Genomic DNA, 20335 nt, shown 5'->3' on the forward strand with positions numbered 1-20335 from the left:
AAAGGCACCTAATGTGTCCTCAGCAAGCAAATACACACCCCAGCTCGGCTGTGAGGCCTTCCACAGGGAATTCTCGTGGAAGTCCCTGCTAAGCTGACAATTCACCAAGATACTACTACCCCTAGTATTAGCCAGTATCTTCACAAGGAAGGGGGAAGCATGTGATGGAAGCAAGACATCCTAACAGCATCTCCTATCTCTGTTTCAGGTTGTCACCTCTGATGTATTGCAGAAAGCAAGGATACTGATTCTCCACATGGTAAGTTGTTTAAGGACAATGCTGTCATAATCATAAAGAAGGAGAATTCTCACAAACAGTGAGCAATGTCTCACTTCAGTTGGACAATAAAAATGCAGATGAATGACAAATGCATCTCTTGCTAATTTTCTTTAAATTACACATTTTCACTGGTTTCTTTGGGATGAATGTATTTCTCTCATGCAGATTTCTCTCAGTACTTTCATACAATTAGATTAGTGGCTCCCTCTAGCACATAGTTTCATCAAAAAAGGGAGATCATCCATTCATAATATCTCTGCCAAGGTGAGTCAAAGCACATCCAAGCCAACATATTTCTCCCAAGATGTAGTCAATGTTGTGGTGTATGAAGTGTAGCAATCAATTTGTACAGCGCCCGCTCCAGCAAATACTGACAGGGTAACAACCAGACAATTTTTGTCAGTGATTCTTCATGAGGCATAAATAAAAACCTCCAAGTAATGGGGAAGTGAAGACCATCAAAACGATGGTTTTGCAGTTCAACATCTTGTCCAATAAGCAGCAAATCAGACTTCAGTGTTGTAAAGAATAGTCTGCTTCAGTTCGTGCAACCACAACAAGGACCACAGCCCTTCAGACTCTGAGTGAAGAAGGACATTTCAAACCTGACCCTCATCCTGCCTGTGAGTGTTGGCCCAGGGGGTGGCACAGAGCGACGGCCCAAGGGTGGTGGGGGGGGCGGTGGGGAGGAGGAGAAAGGAGACAGAGCAATGGTAGAGATGACATCTTACATAACTGCTTCAAGTCTGCAGACTGGTCCATATTCAAGGATTTGGGAAAGACTGTGAGTATACTACTGCCATCACTAACATCAGTCAGTGCGTGAAAGACTGCGTGACAAAGAATATTTTCAAATCGAGAGCCATGAATATCCCACATATTCAGCTCACCAGTGAGGGCCAAGTCAGGAGACCCAGCTTCTGACAGGAAATCCAAGTACGATCTTCGCAGGGCCATCAAACAAGACAAGAGTTGGTGCCGCACCAAAACATCACGGACACTTGAAGACCGGCCAACGGTGAAACACTCCCGATGAGTTTATGCCCTCTCTGCATGCATCAGACAGGGAGTCAGTGAGGTGTCAACACCCACTTCAACTACTCCATGCTCTCTTGCACCCATAGCCACTGCTGCTGAAGTCCGGTTGGCCTCCCAGAAGTTGAACCCACAGAAAGGGACAGTCCCAGGACATCTCCTAAGAATCTATCTGGATCAAGAGTCAAATGTACTCTCTAACTTCTCCACAAAGGCTCCACTTGCTTCATATCCTCACACCAGTACAGAAGATCACTAAATCACTTCTGACCCATGGCTCCGACATCCACCATCATGAAGTGCTTTGAAAGACGGGTCACAGCTCCCATCAACTCCAGTCTCCCAGACAGCCTTGGCCCACTTCAGTTTGCCTTCTGCTCACACAGATCCACAGCAGATGTCGTCTCCCCATTTGCCCTGGAACACTTGGTCACCGAGGACACCTGTCAGACCACTGTTCACCAACTACAGTTCTGCCTTCAATACCACAGTCTTCAGAATCAGAATTTATTGTCATGAAACTCAGTGTTGGCAGCAGCACCACCATGTAAACATTCATAGTAGAACCATCTTACAACATTACTATAAAAAATTTAAATAATAGTGCACGGAAAGTAAGGCTGTGTCTTTGGTTCATTGATTATTCAGGAATCTGATGGCAGAGGGGAAGAAGCTGTCCCTGTGCCAATGAGTGCTCGCCTTTAGGCTCCTGTACCTTTTCCTTGATGGCCTGGGTGGTGGGGGTCTTTGAGGATAGAGGCATCTTTTGTAAGACACCACCTCATGTAAACATCCTCAATGGAATGAAATCTGGTGCCTGTGATGTTGCAGGTCGAGTTAACAACCCTCTGGAGTTTATTCTTGTCCTGAGAGTTGGTGCCTCCATACCAGGCAGTGATGCCACCAGCCAGAATACTCTCCACGGTACACCTGTTGAAGTTTACAAGAGTCTTCAGTGACATACTTAATCTCCTCAGACACCTCCTCAGACACCTTCTTTGTGATTGTATCAATGTGGAGGCTTCAGGACAGATTTTTGGAGATGTTGACACCCAGGAATTTGAAGTTCTTGACCCTCTCCACTACTGAGCCCTCGATGAGGACTGGGCCGTGTTCTGAAGTCCACAATCATCTCCTTGGTTTTGCTAATGTTGACCGCAAGGTTGTTGTTCGCTTCTTCATTGCCATTTGTGATTCTGCTGACAACTGTGGTGTCATTGGCAAACTTGTAGATGGCATTGGAATTGTGCCTGGCCACACTGTCATGGGTGTATAATGAGTAGAGCAGTGGGCTAAGCAGTGGGGTGCGCCAGTGTTGATAATCAGTGAGGAGGTGTTGTTTCCAATTCGTACTGACTGTGGTTTTCTGATGAGAAAGTCAAGGATCCAGTTGCAGAGGGATGTACAGAGGTCTAGAGTTTGTAGCTTCTTGACCAGCACTGAGAAAATAATGGTATTGAAAGCTGAGCTGTAGTCTATGAAGAGCAGCCGTATGTATGAATTTCTGTTTTTGAGGTGATCCAGAGCTGAGTGGAGACCTGAGTTGCATCTGCTGCAGAGCGATTGTGACGATAGGCGAATTGCAGTGGGTCCAGATCTTGGGTACATGCTAATTCTGTCCATGACCAGCCTCTTGAAGCATCTCATTCACAGAAGTTAGAGCTACTGGGTGATAGTCGTTGAGACAGCTCACACTACTCTTCTTGGGTTCCGGGATGATTGATGATTTGATGTTGGTTTCACTGCTTCTGGACAAGAATTTTCAAACTCTTCTACAAACTGCATTGAGTGGGGGGTTAATGCTGGGCAATATGCTGTAAATGTCAAATATATAATGTCTCGTTAAAGCTGAGGAATAATTGTTGCTGTTTGGCAGCTGCCCAGTTTAATGAAGCCACAGAAAATAAATGTCCTGTCAGATTCAGCAAACTCTTTTGCCTCTGGCACAAGAGCCCTTGTCAGCAGTCAAGTCTTGTCAATCACTCAGTATGCGAGACCTCACAGCCACCGGAACAGACAATTCACTCTTATTACTGTGCCAGTGATTAGATAAAGGAACCAGTAAGACTGGACAAACATACATTGATTTTAAACTTTCCTGACATCTTGCACATCTCAATGTACTTTCTTTGGCCTTCATTGCTTGTGGTCAACCATGGGTACTGCACCTCTGGTAGTCACTGTGGAGTGGCCTCTGCAAGGCACAAGCCAGGGCAGAGTTGCTCATGTAGTAGGACCCCTCCCCCCGCACCCCCCATGCTAATGACAGGTCCAAAGGTCAATACAGTTTGGTGCCAGCAACGTCACAGGAGTTTCTGAGTCAGTGCTGAGTATGTTTCCCTGCGGGGTTTACTCCCAAAGCCTTTCCTGTGAGCAAGTATAACCACAAGCCAGCAGAGGTTTGAAATTGGAGACTTCCTCTCCTAGATAAGTTACCATCTGTGGTTAACAAGCCCCATCTGCCCAGAGCAACTGGTTTCCCCGTCCCCTGTCTGTGAGAACAGCTCTGCTGGGCATAAGAACTATGCCACACATGAAGGCCAGGAGTTGGACTTGGTTGTCAGAGGCTGTTAGAGACACGCTATGAAGAACATTTGGGCAGCAGTGGGAACTCATCTCCACTACCACCCTTCTGCTAATGTTAACCTTGAGAGCCAATGTACTTTACAACAAGTGAATTCATGTGTCACAAAACAGTCATTTTTTTGACTTGGAAACACAATTTGTCACTCAGGAAGCTCCAATAAACTGCAGTCTGTTGGTGAGTGTTGGTAGGACACTCCACAGGGAGTACTTTTTAAATGGTTCCATCAGAATGTTGGTACATCCACCTGAAAACATCCCTCCACATAGGGCAACAGATCTGGGGATGTAAGCCATGCGTGTGAGGGAATGAGGCATTGAGCCAGTTTCTTACTCAGATGCAGGCCTGATGTTATTGCACCTTGCAGAAGGCTATAGTTTTAATCCGTGCCAAGACAGGACTGATCAGTGTTAACAGAAGAACTGCTGTTGATGATGTTTATTGTCAGATGAATAAGAATATCAAAAATAAGGAGTACGAGTTGAGCCTGCTCTGTCATTCAATAATACACTAAAATGCTGGAAGATCTCAGCTGGCCTTTCAGCGTCCATAGGAGACAAAGCTATATTGCCGACATTGAGGAAACCTCGACTGCTTCCTTGGGCAAAGAATTTCAGATTCACGACTATCTGGGAAGAGCAGCTCCTTCATATCTCTATCCTAAATCTACACCACCGAATTTTGAGGCTGTCCTTTACCAGTAGAATCAACTTTCCTGTCTTTGTCTGATCTATCCCCAATGCACTGAAATTCTTACCTGCAAAACTCAGATAGTGTTTTTTTTTAAAAACTACAATAGTAAATTACCCCAATAGAGAAACAAATGATAAATATTAAAAAAAATATTCAGTGACAGGAAAATAAATAGTGCAGACAGGTCTTTGTGAAGGAGAGTTGGCCAGGAGTCTAGTTCCTGATTGCTCTCCCATAACGGGTCAGAATAAATGACAGTGTGTAGTGCCGTTTCCTCCCAGCTGTAGCAACCCAGGTTGAAACCCGACTCGTGCTGTCTGATGTGGAGTTTGCACCTTCTCCATATGACACAATTGGTGCTTTTACACCCCCAGTAACGATTAGTTCAGTCTATATTAACGAACAAATACCTTGATTAATACAGTTAACAATAATAGCAACCAGCATGCAAGCCACACAAAATTAAGTACAGTATCCGACTTTCCTCAAAACAGTGAAGAGTATAAGTGGTAATACCTGGGAAAAGGAGCCTTTGCTGACCAGGTGTTTCTCCTGATCTCATGCAAATCTCCACAATTTAGACGTCGTGTCAGTCACTTCCACAAGGGTTGGTCTCTAATTTTTTTCAGTTCCTTTTCCCAAATTCTCAATTCTTACACTACTCCTGATCAGATCAAGTGTTGTGGTTTGATTTAGTTGGCAGAGGGTCATCTGCCCATTCTGGGCTGCTTTTCATTGACTTTGGCCCAAGGCTACAAGGTTTACACTTCATTACTTTATTTCCACACACACTCCTTTGTTCTGGTCCTGAGTCTGACCTGTTCAAACCAGATCAGCCAAACAAACACTGGTTTCAAGTTACTCCAGGTCACAATCCAATGTGCTGGCTGGAAGAACAGATTCACAAAATGTCCACCCCTATTCCTTCAAACAATGACAAATAACAAAGGCTTTTTTTTCTCTGCTTTCTGTCCTCAGTTCATTTAAGGCCACAGTTTTAAATTCCCTCCTGGCCAACACAGTATGAACAACAGGGCCCAGAAGACTGTTGTAGGACAGAGAGACCTTGGGAACAGGTACAGAGTTCCTGTGAAGAGTAGAGACATGGGTTGGCAGGGTGATGAAGGCAGCATTTGTCACACTCCCCTTCATTGGGTAAGACACTGAGTGCAGGAGTTGGAACACCATGTTATAGCATTTATGAGACCACACAGTGACTCTGAAGGGACTGTCTTTTGCTTCTCATTCTCCTATTGTTCAATGCTTATGGTGTCTGTTTGCCTTATGGCAGACAAAAATTAAAGTCCCGTAGTTGACAGCATACAAGACCCACTTTATTCCCCACAAAAAATACCCCCCAGGTCTTGTACGTGAAGTTGAAATTAGGGTGATAAAGATAATGTGACAATAGCTGCTGAGCAGATCACTGGCTACTCACCCAGCTTCAAGAAGCTGGAGGAACCAGCCTGCAGCTTCGTGGCCCACCTTCCCTCGGATGTCCCATGCTTTCTGGAGCCGCCACTGCCGCTCAGTTTCCCTGGTGAGAAGGTCAACCATGGCAACCCCCACCAGCAGTGCTTTCCGGAGCCTCCACCGCTGCTCACTTACCCTAGTGAGAAGGCTGACCACAGCAGCCCATGCCCAACAGCGCAAGAGATGCAAGCGGAATCTGCTCGCCAACTTACCCACAAATACATTTTTAAAAATTCTTAATATTCCCTGCTGAAATGGGGGTCTTGTATGCTGTCAAATGGAGTACATCATGTATGTTAGATTTTTTAATGTATTATTACACGACAATAAAAGAAAAAGTGAACCTTGAGTATTGTGCACAGTTCTGGTCGCCCAGCAATAAGAAGGATGTGATCATGTTGTAAAAAGATGTCAAACAGATTCAATGAATATTACTAGAACTGGGGGGGGCTCAAGTTATAAGGAACAGCTGGATCGGGGCTTCCCCCCCACCCCCACAGTGTATGAAGCTGAAGGGTGACCTTATAGAGGTTTATGAAATCACAGGGACATTGATAAGATAAATGGTGACTTTTTCTAGGGTGGGGAATTTAAAAGTTAGAGACCATAGGTAAAAGATTGAAAAATGACCAGAGGGACAACTTTTAAAAAAATGTTTAAATTTAGGTATACAGCATGGTAATAGGCCTGGCCCATGATCTCATCCTGCCCAAATAACCTACAAATCCCATATGATTTGAGAAGAGGAGAGAAACTAGAGTTTCCTGGGGAAACCCGTGCAGACACAGGGAGAACGTACAAATTCCTTACAGACAGTTCCAGATTCAAACCCAGGTCACTGGCACTGATGGGTATATGGCCCAGCTGCCAGAAGGAAGAGGTGGACACAAAACAAATTTGACTTTTTAAAGATATTTAGACAGGTTTCTGTGAATATGGGCCAAATGCAGACAGATGGGACTAGCTCAGATGGGACTAGCTCAGATGGGACTAGCTCAGATGGGACTAGCTCAGATGGGACTAGCTCAGATGGGACTAGCTCAGATGGGACTAGCTCAGATGGGACTAGCTCAGATGGGAAACTTAGTTGACATAGATATGCTGAGCTGAAGGGTATATTTCTGTGCTGTGCAGCTCTGTGTCTGTGTGTGCTTCCCCCAGAGTATTGGAGGAGACTGACCACTGTAAATTGCCCCCAGTGTAGCAGAATCAGAGATGAGTCAAAACACATGTGAGGACATAGAACATTGGAGAATAGTACGTCCTTCAGCCCACAATGTCATGCTGATGGTAGGTTGCCAGAAAATAATCAAGGGCATGGAAATGGGTGATTCAACGTGGATTGGCTGATTGGCCTCCTCTGCTATGAGAAAGGAAAAGTGAAACATTGGGTAAAGATTGGATCAGCCCCTGTCCAGGTTCGTCTGCTATCACGTTCCCACCTCTGACCTGTCCCACCTCTGACCTGTCCCACCTCTGACCTGTCCCACCTCTGACCTGTCCCACCTCTGACCTGTCCCACCTCTGACCTGTCCCACCTCTGACCTGTCCCACCTCTGACCTGTCCCACCTCTGACCTGTCCCACCTCTGACCTGTCCCACCTCTGACCTGTCCCACCTCTGACCTGTCCCACCTCTGACCTGTCCCACCTCTGACCTGTCCCACCTCTGACCTGTCCCACCTCCTCCTTATTTCGACGCTGCACCCAATCATGGCCATACTTCTGGTCCAGCTCAGGATCTCGAATGGAGATGGTCCAGGCAACAGAAGTGCAACAAAATCCTTTAGAGACTGTGCCCCAGCAACAGATGGTTTCAGAACAATGACACAAATGAAGATGAAATATTAAAGTGTTTGATTTTCCTCTCTCTTTATCTCACACAGGGCCGAGACTTTCCATTCGATGGCTGTGGCCGTTCATTTACCTGCTTTGCAATGGAGAACCCCACTTGCAAAGCAGAGGCTCTTGTCTGTAACATTGATGTTCTGCTGCACCTCATGACACACAAGGTCAGTTACTGGTGAATGATTTCAGGTTGAAAGGGGAAACTGGTAGGTCATCATCCAGCTCAACCCGAAGTACGATACCGAGAAACTCAGCAGGTCATACAGCATCCATAGGAAGTGAAAGGCAGTTGACACTTTGGGCCTGACCCCCTTTGTCAGTAATGTGGAAAAATCAGGCAGATGCCAAAATAAAAAGTTGGGGGGAATGGGGAGGGGAGGAGCACAGGTAAGAATTAATAGGTGGATATAGATGGGAGGATAGAAGTGGAGAAGTGATCAGGGGAAAGAGCTGAGAGAAGCTCTCTGATAGAAGAAAGGGAAGGAGATAGGGAGCTGGGATATCAGGAGCTTAATTTATTTTCTTTGGTATGTATGCAATACTGTGAGTGTATATCACTGGGAAATTTTAAACTATCGTGGAGACACACAGGTGACTGCAGACGCTGGAATCTGAAGCAAAGCACCTTGCATCAGTGGGAGAAGATTCAAGATTCCTTTACTGCCATGTATAGAACAAGTAATACTACACAAAATTGCCACTCCCTGCCATAAGGACCCTTTACAATAAGGGGAAAAAGAGAAGCAAAAGAGAGTTCCTTCAGAGTCACTGAGGTCCGTGGATTTGTATCCAGTGCTCCTGCAGCCTATGCAGCTGCGGAGTCCTGTTCCACCCATTGGCAACCCGAGCTTCAGATCCAAACCAACACGATCAGAAAGGCTTCAGCATCCAAGACCCTCCGGGAGCCCTTTTTGTCCTTGGCACAGTCTCAAATTCCAGTTCCAATACCTGGTTCCCTTAAGTCAGTCTCCAGCAGCCCACAGCCAGTGTGGGTCCCCCAACCACAAGTTGCCTGTAGCCTGTGTGGGTACCTCAGCTGCTGAGTCCCTCACTGGTCTTCTGCCATAGTCACTGCCCTGTAGGGCTATCTCCTTCTCCAGTTGTGGGGGGGGATAAAGGAGGTGTTCTTCCTGTTTCTGATGGCCTGTGCCAGACCACTGGTCTCCCGGAATTTGCAACCCCTCATGGTCATTACAGAGTATAGGTGCTGCCATCTTGGTCACAGTCCCCACAGTTACAGGATTTTAAAATAATGCACCACTGCCTCCTTTAACAGGCTGTTTAGAGCCCATATGCACCTATATGCAGTGCTGTGTCTCCACTCTGCTCTCCCGTACCATTGGCAGTGCCACCGTTTCATCTTGGGTCTTACCCTTGATGCCACTTGACCCACCAAGTTCCTCCAGCAAAGTGTGTTCTGCTCAATTACTGTGGTCTAGTTTCATTTGTACATTGTATTTATGTACGTGACATTGAACTCTGAAACTCATCTCCTCTTGTCCACAAGATTTCTTTTCCATTATCACCCATAGAACCAAGAACACAGAAAACACACCATTCGGCCCTTCAAGTCTGTGCTGAAATATTATTCCTCTAGTCCCATTGACCTGCGTCCATTCCATAACCCTCCAAACCTCTCCCATCCATGTATCTATCCAATTTATTCTTAAGGTGGCAGCTCATTCCACATCCCCACCACTGAGTGAACTTCCCCCTAAATTGTTCCCCAAACCTTTCCCCTTTCACCCTAAAGCATTGTCCTCTAGTATTTATCTCTCCTTATTTAAGTGGAAAGAATCCACTTGCATTTACTGTCTATACCCCTAATAATTTTGTAAACCTTTATCAAATTTCCCCTCATTATTCTGCGGAGTGTAGAAGAAAGTCCTAACCTGTTTAATCTTTCCCTGTAACCCAACTTCTGAAGACCCGGCAACATCCTAGTAAATCTTCTCTGCACTCTTTCTATCTTACTGATATCCTTCCTGTAGTTTGATGACCAGAACTGCACACAATACTCCAAATTTGGCCTCACCAATGTCTTACACAACCTCACCATAACATCCCAACTCCTGTCCTCAGTACTTTGATGTATGAAGGTCAGGATGCCATAAGCTTTCTTTACAAGATGCCATAAGCTTTCTTTACAAGACGCCATAAGCTTTCTTTACAAGACGCCATAAGCTTTCTTTACAAGACGCCATAAGCTTTCTTTACAAGATGCCATAAGCTTTAGACCACTTCCAGGAAATTATGTTTTTGTATTCTCAGATCCCCTTGTTCCTCTCCACTCCTTGGTTGGTCCTTCCAAAATGCAACACCTCACATTTATCTGCATTAAACTCCATCTGCCAATTTCTGCCCCATTTTTCCAGTTGGTCCAAATCCCTATGCAAGCTTTGAGAGCTTTCCTTGCTGTCCTCAACACCTCCAATCTTAGTGTCATCAAAACTTGCTGATCCAATTTCCTACATTACCATCCAGATCATTGATTATAGACAACAACCAACAATGGTCTCATCACCAATCCCTAAGGCACACCACTAAACACAAGCCTCCAGTCTGAGAAGCAATCATCCATTACCACTGTCTTCTCCCATTCAGCCAATTTCACATCCATTTTACAGTCTCTGACTATCCCTAATCAGCCCTTGGCTGTCCAAATACCTGTATATCCGATCTCTCAGAATTTCCTCCAATAATTTACTTACTACTGACATCGTTCACTGGTTTTCATTTCCTGATTTACTTTGAGCTTTTTTTTTAAACAAAAACAACGGAACAACATGAGCTACCTTCCAATCCTCCGGCACCTCACATGTGGCTAAGAACATTTTAAATATTTCTGCCAGGGTCCCTGCAAATTTCTACTCTAATCTCTCTCAAGTTCAGAAGGAATTTCATACCAGGTCTGTGGCATTTATCTACTTTTATTCACTGTAAGGTAGCAAGCACCTCTTCCTCTTTAATCTCTATAATAAATGTTTATGTAACACTACTGCTCGTTTCCCTTTCTTCCTTATACACTATGCCAGTTTCTTGAGTAAATACTGATGCAAAAAAACTAACATCTCAGGAGGTTCCACATTTAAACAACCACTCTGATCTTTGAGGGGACCAATTTTGTCATTTACTATCCTTTTAATATACTTGTAGAAACCTTTTGTGTTTACCTTCACATTATGTTTACATCCGGTACCGCACGGATGGCAGTCTCTTCAATCTGAGGCGCCTGCAAGCTCACACCAAGACACAAGAGCAACTTGTCTGTGAATTACTCTTTGCAGACGATGCCGCTTTAGTTGCCCATTCAGAGCCAGCTCTCCAGCGCATGACGTCCTGTTTTGCATAAACTGCCAAAATGTTTGGCCTGGAAGTCAGCCTGAAGAAAACTGAAGTCCTCCATCAGCCAGCTATCCTTATCCATAATTAACTTGAAACTAATGAAATTATGGTCACTGGACCAAAAATCTTTGCCCACACATACATCTGTCCCTTAACCTGTCTGGTTCCCTAATAGGAGATCAAGTATTGCATTCCTCTCTTGTTGGTACCTCTATATATTGATTTAAAAAACTTTCCTGAACAAATTTCACAAACTCCAAGCCAACCAGCCCTTTTACTGTATGGGAGTCCCAGTCATGTGTAGAAAGTTTAAAATCTCCTACTATCACAACTTCTTACATCAGTCTGCTATCTCTCTGCAGATTTGCTGCAGATCTGACTATTGGGCAGTCTATAATACAACCCTATCAGTGTGGTCACACCTTTCCTGGTCCTCAACTTCACCCACATGGCCTCTGCAGACAAGCCCGCCATGCAAATCTAGTTTAAACCCTGCGCCGCCACCCCCCCCACCCCCCCGCCCCCACCAGAGTAGCACAAGCAAACCTATCTGCAAAGATGTTAGTTCCTCTCCAGTTTAGGTGCAAAGCATCCCATCAGAACAGGTCCCACCTTCCCTGGAACAGAGCCCATTTGTCCAGAAACATGAAGCCCTTCCTCCTCCACCATCTCTTTAACCAAATATTTAAATTGCATTAACTTGCTATTTCTAGCCTCACTAGCATATGGCAGGGGTAGCACTCCTGAGATCCCAACCCTAGGTGTCCTGTCCTTCACCCCTAACTCTCTAAACTCTTTGCAGGACCTCTTCATCCTTCTTAACCACAACATTGGTCCCTAAATGAACCATGACATCTGGCTGCTCACCCTCCTTCCTGAGAATACCAAGAACTCAATCCAAGATATCACAGACCCTGGCACCAGGGAGGCAACAGACCATCCAGGATTCACAATCTCTCCCATAGAACCACTTCTGTCCCTCTAACTATCAAATCCCCATCACCACTGCTTTCCTCTCCTTCCTTTGAGCAGAGGGTCTAGTCTCAGTGCCAGAGACATGACCATTACAACTTGTCCCTGGTGGGTTGTCCACACCAACAGTAACCAAAACTGTATACCTATTGTTGATGGGAACAGACACAGGGATGCTCTGCTCTCTGTCATTCCCCTTCCTTCTCCTGACAGTCACCCAGCTACCTGGCTCTTGACCTTTGGAGGTGACTGTCTCCCTGAAGCTCCTGACTATTACTGCTTCTGCCTCCAGAATGTTCTTAATTTCATCCAGCTCCAGTTTCCCAACTCTGTCAGGAGCTGTACCTTTTGGAAGTGTAGTCATCAGGGACACTTGTGCTGCTCCAGGTTTCCCACAATCTGAGCACTCCACTGCTCTAGCTGACTCCATTATCTACTCCTAATCTTACCTGGTCTTACCTCATCTGAAGCAAGCTCAGCCTCAACTTACTGAAGCCTCTCAAGTCAAAGTCTCAAAGCTATACTGGGCCACTCATCCACTGGCTGATCCTCTTCAGCTTCCCCTCCTTTTATTTGTCCCTGCCAATTATAGCAAGTACTCACTCCCACAAATCAACACTGCTTAACCCTTCAATTGCCCTCCTCACTCCTTTTTAAAACTCACTCACATCAGCTGGTTCCCTACTCACCACTACTTTACCAAGTCCTTTGCTCCTCCTTTTGCTGTGATGGTCCCAAGATAACACAAGATTTCTTTCCCCTTTTTATCATTCTTGAGGTGGATGAAGTCAATATTTATCGTTTTCCCCCCCAACCCCGTGACCTCAATCAAGAAGATGATGGGGAGCCTGCTTCTTGTAGTCTGTTTGTTAAGGGAGCTCTCACAATACACTTCAATGCATCAAGGTTTTTAAAACTTAGTGAGGTAAAGGAACAAGGACTCATTACAAGTCAGAATGTGGTGTGATTTTTAGGTAGGTGGTCTTTGCATTTATGATGTGCCTTCCTGTGATGATGACTCACTTTGATTCCCCAAAGCTCTACCATCATTTGAAGTCCAGCTCTGACCTGCTTCTGTTGGTCCAGTTAAACATTCAGACATGGCTATTCCTAGGGCATTGATGGTGGGACACTTGGTGATGGTAATGTTATAAGTGATTGGACCTTCTAGTTGGTATTCATTCTGTGGCATTTGTGGTGTGTGGATCTTGCTTGCCATTTACTAACTCAGCTCTGAATGGTGCCCTAATCTTGCAGCCTTCAAGTAAGAATTAGAACTGAATGTTATGCAGTCATCAGCCAAGGTCCTCACTTTTCAATAACAATGTGGTGAGGTTATTGTCGAACCAGACATGAACGATAAGGCAGAGGATATTGGCTTGAGGCAACTCTGAATCTATGTCCTCCTCCAGTGAGGAATTACAGTGCCATCCATAATGTATGGGAGTGTGGCCACTGAAAACAGTGGTGGCTGATGAATGCAAAATAATGACACTTGCAGTCAAATCAAAATTCATTTACTCAAGTCACACATTTTTTTTTAAACCACTGAATCACATGCGCCAAGTTAGGACGTTCCGTGCCAGTTTGCTAGACCTCTGGGAGTTGTAGTCTATCTGTAGTGCTGCCACAGAATTGACACTATCACCTGGTAGTTTTTTGGGAGGTCAACCCCTGCATCGGACTGCTGGCTGTTGAATAGGGGAAGTTTTGTCAACACGGGCAGGATTGAGCCTGTCATTTCTGAATGACCGAGGCTGCCTGGCAATGTCCAAGATGCAGGTTGACCACGTTCATCTCATCACCCTGTATGGCCCCTCGGCACCAGTAAGGGGTGTCCATGTATTCCTCTACATACGAACAGGTATTCACAATCCTTCAGTTTGTGTGGTACAAAATAAATGTTTGCCATGTAATGATGGTGGTGGTACAGGGGATAATTTGCCTACAGTATCCATTAATCTGTTCAGCAGCTCTTAGGATCTTCATCTTTACTGGATCCATGTGGAACGAATTCCGCTGGGACAACCAAAGGCATACAGATACAAGGTCTGCAGTTGAAGTGTGGAGATCCTCTTTTAGAGTTGTCCTAATGCCAAGCAACACCCAGGGTAATTAGTCTGCCCAGTTGGTACTGTCCAAATGGGCCATTAAGGCTAATTTAAGATGACGATGGAATCGTTCAACCATCCTGTTGAACTGTGGGTGATAGGCACTTGTATGATAAAGCCGAGCAGCTGAGATAAGGTTGTCCATAATGAAGATGTAAATGGAGGTCCAACTGTAGAAGCAATGTGCGCCAGTAGGCTGAAGTGAGCCATCCAGGAATTAAGGAATGCTCATGCACAAGTCTGTAGAAGCATCTACCATGGGGATTGCCTCAGGCCATCTCGTGAGCCTATCGATCACCATGAAGAGATAGCGGTAGCCTTGTGAAACTGGAATTAGTCCCACAATGTCCACAAGAACATAGTCGAAGCAGCGAGTTACCAGTGGGAAAGCTTGTAGTGGTGCTTTTTTAAGCTGATGGATTTTGACAAGCTACACAAGATCTGGCCATTTGTGTGATGTCTTTCTTTAGACTGTTCCAAACAAATCTGTCTGAAATCAGAGGAACAGTCAATCTGATGAATGGATGAGAAAGACCATGAACAGAATCAAAAAAGTGATGTCTGCAGTAAGCTGGAACCACTGGCTGTGGAAGCCGTTGTAATGTCACAAAAGAGCAACTTGTTGTAGGCATTGATTTGCACATCTTTCCCTTGTAGGTTGGTTAGAGGTGCAATTCTCACCATCTTGTGCTTGGGCAACGGTGAGAGCTGTGTAGTCAATACCATGGTCCATAGCTGATACCTCGAGTGCAACTGAGCAGGAAAGTGCATCAGCCACTACATTGTCTTTTCCCGAAATGTGCAATATTTTAGTAGAGAATTCCAAAATGAAGGATAACTGCGACTGTTGTTGAGCTGACTAGAGCTCTGACACCTTAGAAAATGCAAAGGTCAAGGGTTTATAGTCTGTGAACATTAAGTGTCTCCCTTCCAAAAAATGTCAGATGGACAAATATACAGCTAGGATCTCTTTATCAAAGGTGCTGTATTTTTTACTCAGCCTCACCGAGGTGGTGGCTAAAGAATTCCAATGGGTTCCCTTGTCCATCGACATACTGCTGCAAAGCGCCCCCACATCAAACGCATCTGTTGAAAGGGTAGCAGCTGAGTTTAGGACTGGATAACTGAGCATGGTTGCTTGAGCTAAGAGTTCCTTTGTCTTTATGAAAGTATCTCAAACTTTCATCTGTCCACTGAATAGATTTGGCTTTACCAGACAGCAGATTGAATAGGGGCTTCATAACGTGAGCTGCTGCTGGAAGGAATCGATGACAAAATTTAACCATGCTCAAGAACTCTTCCAGACCATTGACAGTGGTTGATCTGGAATATTTAGTAATGGCGTCGATTTTAGAAGGCAGCAGAATCACACCCTTGTCAGTGACTGTATGCCCCAGGAATTCTAGGGACTGTTGTCCAAAAACACATTTATCTGGATTGATGGTCAGTCCAAATTCTTGCAGACATCTAAAGAGTCCATGTGCCTTCTTCAGTTGAGCTGGTGACTAATGTCGTCTCAATAAATGAAGACTTTGACCATGCCGCGCCCTACTTCGTCCATAACTCACTGAAAGGTCTGAGCTGCAATTTTTAACCCAAAAGGCACACGTAAAAATTCAAACAATCCAAAAGGGGTAATTATTGCCGTTTTTGGGGATGTCATCTGGTTCCACTGGGCACCTGGTGATATCTGCGCACCAAGTCCACTTTTGTAAAGATTTTCGCCCCATGCAGATTCACTGAAAAATCTTGAATATGCAGAATAGGGTAGTGATCTGGTATTGTGGTGTCATTGAGCCATCTATAATCTCCACAAGAACTCCTCCTTCCGGTGTGTTTTTAGACTAACTATAATGAAGAAGCCCATGGCTGTCAGACCTGTGAATTATCCCCAGCTTTTCCATTTTGTGGAACTCATGTTCAGCTAATTGCAGTTTCTCGGAGGCAAGTGAGGTGCCTTAGCATGAATGGGAGGACTCTTGGTAGAAATATAACCATTTATAGCACAGAAACCAGTTTGGCTCTACTAGTCCATGCCGAACATCATATCCACCTAGTCCTACTGATCCGGATTTGGCCCATAACCCTCCACACCTCTCCCATCCATATATCTATCCTTGATCACTTCTACCACCACTGCCAGAAGTTGATTCCATAACACCTCCACCCTCTGCGTGAAGAAATTCCCCCTTATGTTACCCTTAAACTTCCCCTTTTACTCTTGTTTGAATCTCCCCCACTCTCAGTGGAAAAAGCCTATCCATATTGACTATCTTTCCCCCTTGTAATTTTTAATACCTCAAATCACCCCTCAACCTACTACACTCCAGAGAATAAAGTCCCACCCTGCTCAATCTTTCCCTCTAACTCAAACTCAACATTCTTATAAATCTCCTCTGCACTCTCAAAATATTGTTTATATCCTTCCTCTAATTTAGCAACGAAAACTACACATAATATTCCAAATTTGGTCTCACCAATGACTTATACAGTTTCAATACAACATCCCAACTCTTGCATTCAATACTGATTTATGAAAGCCACAATTCAAATGCCTTCTTCACCAGCCTATCCACGCAATTAAGCTTTCAGGGAATTATGTACCATGACCCTTCAATTATCTACCATTTAACATGCATGCCCCCATTTTGATTAGTCCTACCAAAATGTAGCACCTCACATTTATCAGTATTAAACTCCATCTGCCATCTTTCAGCCCACTCTTCTAACTGTCCACAACACCGCCAACCTTTGTATCATCTGCAAATTTACTAATCCAATTGCCACCCTATCATCTAGATCACACATGTCAAACTCAGGCCCGCGGGCCAAATTTGGCCCGTGAAATAATTATATTTGGCCCGCAAATTCTTATCAAATATGTATTAGAGCTGGCCCGCTGACCGCCGCGCCAGTATAGTGCATGCACAGCTAATACTACAAATCCCAGAATGCTTTGCAAATGCATTGGCACCGGCCCGTCAGCCCGCTAATCACCCCCACCTCCTCTCTTTACTTTCATTAGCATCTGCCACCTGTCGCCCAACTCACATGTAATAAACCCCTTACGAAAAATGTCCAAACGAAAGACAGAAAACAGGACCTTTCAAGACAGGTGGGAGGCAAACTCTGACCCCAGAGTTTGATGAACTTGCATCTAAGAAGAGATGCCAAGTATTTGGTTTAGACCCAGATGCATCAGAGTAAATCACAGTGTAGCAAACTAAGCTTGGATTAATATTTTCTTTGGTTAACTTTGGACTGTTCATAGTTGAAAGATTGGATTTTCATTGAAACAAGTTGTTATTTTTTTGACTTGTTGGCTTGTGAAAAAAAATACATTTAAAAGGAGCTTAAAGGCTATAGAGAAATATTAAATATTTTATTTCTCATTTGTTAATGCTTCTTCTGGAAAGAGTTTAACCAAAACTATTATTAAACATTTATTTTAATAAGAAAAAGTTTAACATTACATATGTTGAAAGAAGAGAAAACATGCAGATGTTGTTGAAAATTTTCAATAAATATTTAGTTTGGCCCACGACTTAGTCCAAGTTTTTAATTTTGGCCCTCTGTGAATTTGAGTTTGACACCCCTGATCTAGATCATTAATGTCTATGATAAACAGCCATCCATGCCTTAAGCTCATCCTCCTTAGTTACAATACTCTTTGCATTAAAATATATGCACTTGAGAGACTGTCCTCCACAAATACTCCTTTTGTTATCAACTACCTTTACCTTCCTCCTCCATTTATATTTTCATTCTTTTCCCTCCAGTCTAGGTGTTCTTCCTTCCTACTCTCCATACTCTCATTCCAATTCCCAACCCCCTGCCAAACTACTTTAAACCCTCCCCAACAGCTCTAGCAAACCTGGATGCCAGGAATATTGGTCCCCCTCCAGTTCAAGTGCAGCCTGTCCCTTATGTACAGGTCAGACTCGCCCCAGAAGAGATCCCAATGATCCAGAAATCTAAATCCCTACCCCAGCTCCTGAGCCAGGCATTCATCCTCGCCCCCCTCTGGGGGGCGTGGCAAGATGGCGTAGAGCCTAGACGTGTAACCTCGACCTCTCTGGCCAGACTATTAAGTACCCTTTTTTTTTTTTTAAAAACTCTTTGTTTTCAAGTTTTTTTAAAAAATTTTAGTTTAAAGTATCAAGGAATTATTATGGCCACTAATGGTAAAAAGATTAAACCTCAAATGCAGAAGTTACATTTTCGAAGTGCTGAAGATTTGGGGCCTAGACGACTTGATGCAGCCCCAGGCTTAATCTCTTCATTGTCTAAACCTCAAAGACTGCCTATAGGAGCTGAAAAAAATGTCTATTACTCACCAAGTGAAGGATGGCGCTGGAATTACCCGTTCTCTGGAAGAAGCTGTGTGTTCCCTAGAAGTGGATCCCGATTTGGAAAGCCTTTCGATTTCAACGGAGGGAACACGCAGGAAGACGACTCCATTGTTGGAAATGCATCAGGAAGCACTTCAATCTGAAGAAATTGCTTATCTTCATGATTTCATGAAAAAACAATGAGATGTGGGGGAGGGGGGGGACACCAGCGGCGATCCCCTGAGGAAGTCGGGGTGCCATCGCTGGGTGTCCAGACCCGCAGTAAAACTTTTAAAATGTCTTCTGTTGAGTTGCAGCAGGAGCTGCAGTTACCTTGTTTTGCCACTATGTCAGAGAGAGCAGAGCTGAGCTTTTCTGACCTACAGTGTATGCAATTAAATGCAGTTATTCAATCTATGTTGACATCTTTAATGAATGAGATGGTTCAAATGAATGCTGGTAGAAGTTCAGAATTAAATACAGTTAAAGCACATGTGGATGCATCTTATGAAGAATTTTAAAAATTTCAGACTGCTTTTTTGGACTGTAAACAACAAGTGACTTCTAACACAGAAAAAGTGTTGAAGGTTGAAAAATCAGTCATAGAACTGGGAGAACGTGAGAAGGAGCTAGAGAGGAAAATAGACTACTTGGAGAATCAAAGCAGAAGGATTAATGTGAAAATTGTTAGTTTGCCAGAAGGTATAGAAGGACAAGATCCTCTTTGTTTCTTTAAAGACTGGATCCCGCAAATATTAGGGCAAGAATTTTTTCTGGGGGATTGGTACTGGAAAGAGCCCATAGAGCTTTAAGAAGAACACCCTCAGCTGGTCAACCACCGAGACCGGAAATAATTTGATGTTTGAGTTATTTGGACAGAGAAGCAATACTTCGACTAGCAGTGCAAAATGCGAGACAACGACAAACTCCGTTATTGATTCAGAATACCAGAGTTTTTTAAAATCCTGATTTGAGTCAAGAGGTCATTCAACGTCGACGTCAATTCAATCCAGTTAAAGAAGTTTTGTGGCGTAAAGGTTATAAGTCTACTTTTCACTACCCTGCAGTGTTGAAGGTGTTTTATGGAGACTATCAATTTTGGTTTTTTGAAAATGATCGGGAAGCAATGATTTTTGCTGATTAATTGCCAGATATAAGAGGACAAAGATGTAGTCCACCATTATCTCCTAAAGAAAAATCTGGTTGTTCTGGAAACGGAAGAAATGGCAGAAATGGGAAAAAAGGGAATGGAAAGAGTCTACCTCCTTCTGAAATGGGATCTCCGAGATTGGAATCTTTTGGATGAAAAGAAGAATTTTCTTATTCTATGTTTTTTGTTATTATGATATTTTGATGTTATTGATTGTTTGGCTGGGGAGGGAGAGATTTGCATTAAGTTCTTTACTAGTCATCAGCCACTGGTGGGTGACCCACACCCAATTTTTGTTTAGGGGTTTACTACTTTTTGGTAGTTTTTTAGGGGGGCGGGATTTTATTCTTTATTATTTTTTATTTTCATTTTAGTTAGTTTTTAATTTGTGATTTTTTTTTCTATTGGAGGGCCGATATACGTTGATTTGAGTTTTTATATAAAGATATTATTGGTATTTAGTAATAATAGTAGATATGTCAAAGTTGAGGTTTGCTACTTTAAATGTTCGAGG

At 43.9% G+C, this 20335-nt stretch overlaps 1 protein-coding gene across 10 annotated transcripts in view; it reads left to right on the plus strand.

Annotated features, from left to right (window-relative positions):
* Positions 1-20335, plus strand: part of LOC138744586 (L-fucose kinase) — a 443124-nt gene that overhangs the window by 278104 nt on the left and 144685 nt on the right. For all 10 annotated transcript variants that reach the window (XM_069900973.1, XM_069900967.1, XM_069900972.1 and 7 more), the window contains 2 exons: positions 209-259; positions 7951-8076. In XM_069900973.1, coding sequence (XP_069757074.1) covers positions 209-259; positions 7951-8076 — 177 coding nt within the window. The remainder of the gene's footprint in view (positions 1-208; positions 260-7950; positions 8077-20335) is intronic.

The sequence above is a fragment of the Narcine bancroftii genome, chromosome 10 (genome assembly GCF_036971445.1).
Source record: "Narcine bancroftii isolate sNarBan1 chromosome 10, sNarBan1.hap1, whole genome shotgun sequence".
In the NCBI taxonomy this organism is placed as follows: Eukaryota; Metazoa; Chordata; class Chondrichthyes; order Torpediniformes; family Narcinidae; genus Narcine; species Narcine bancroftii.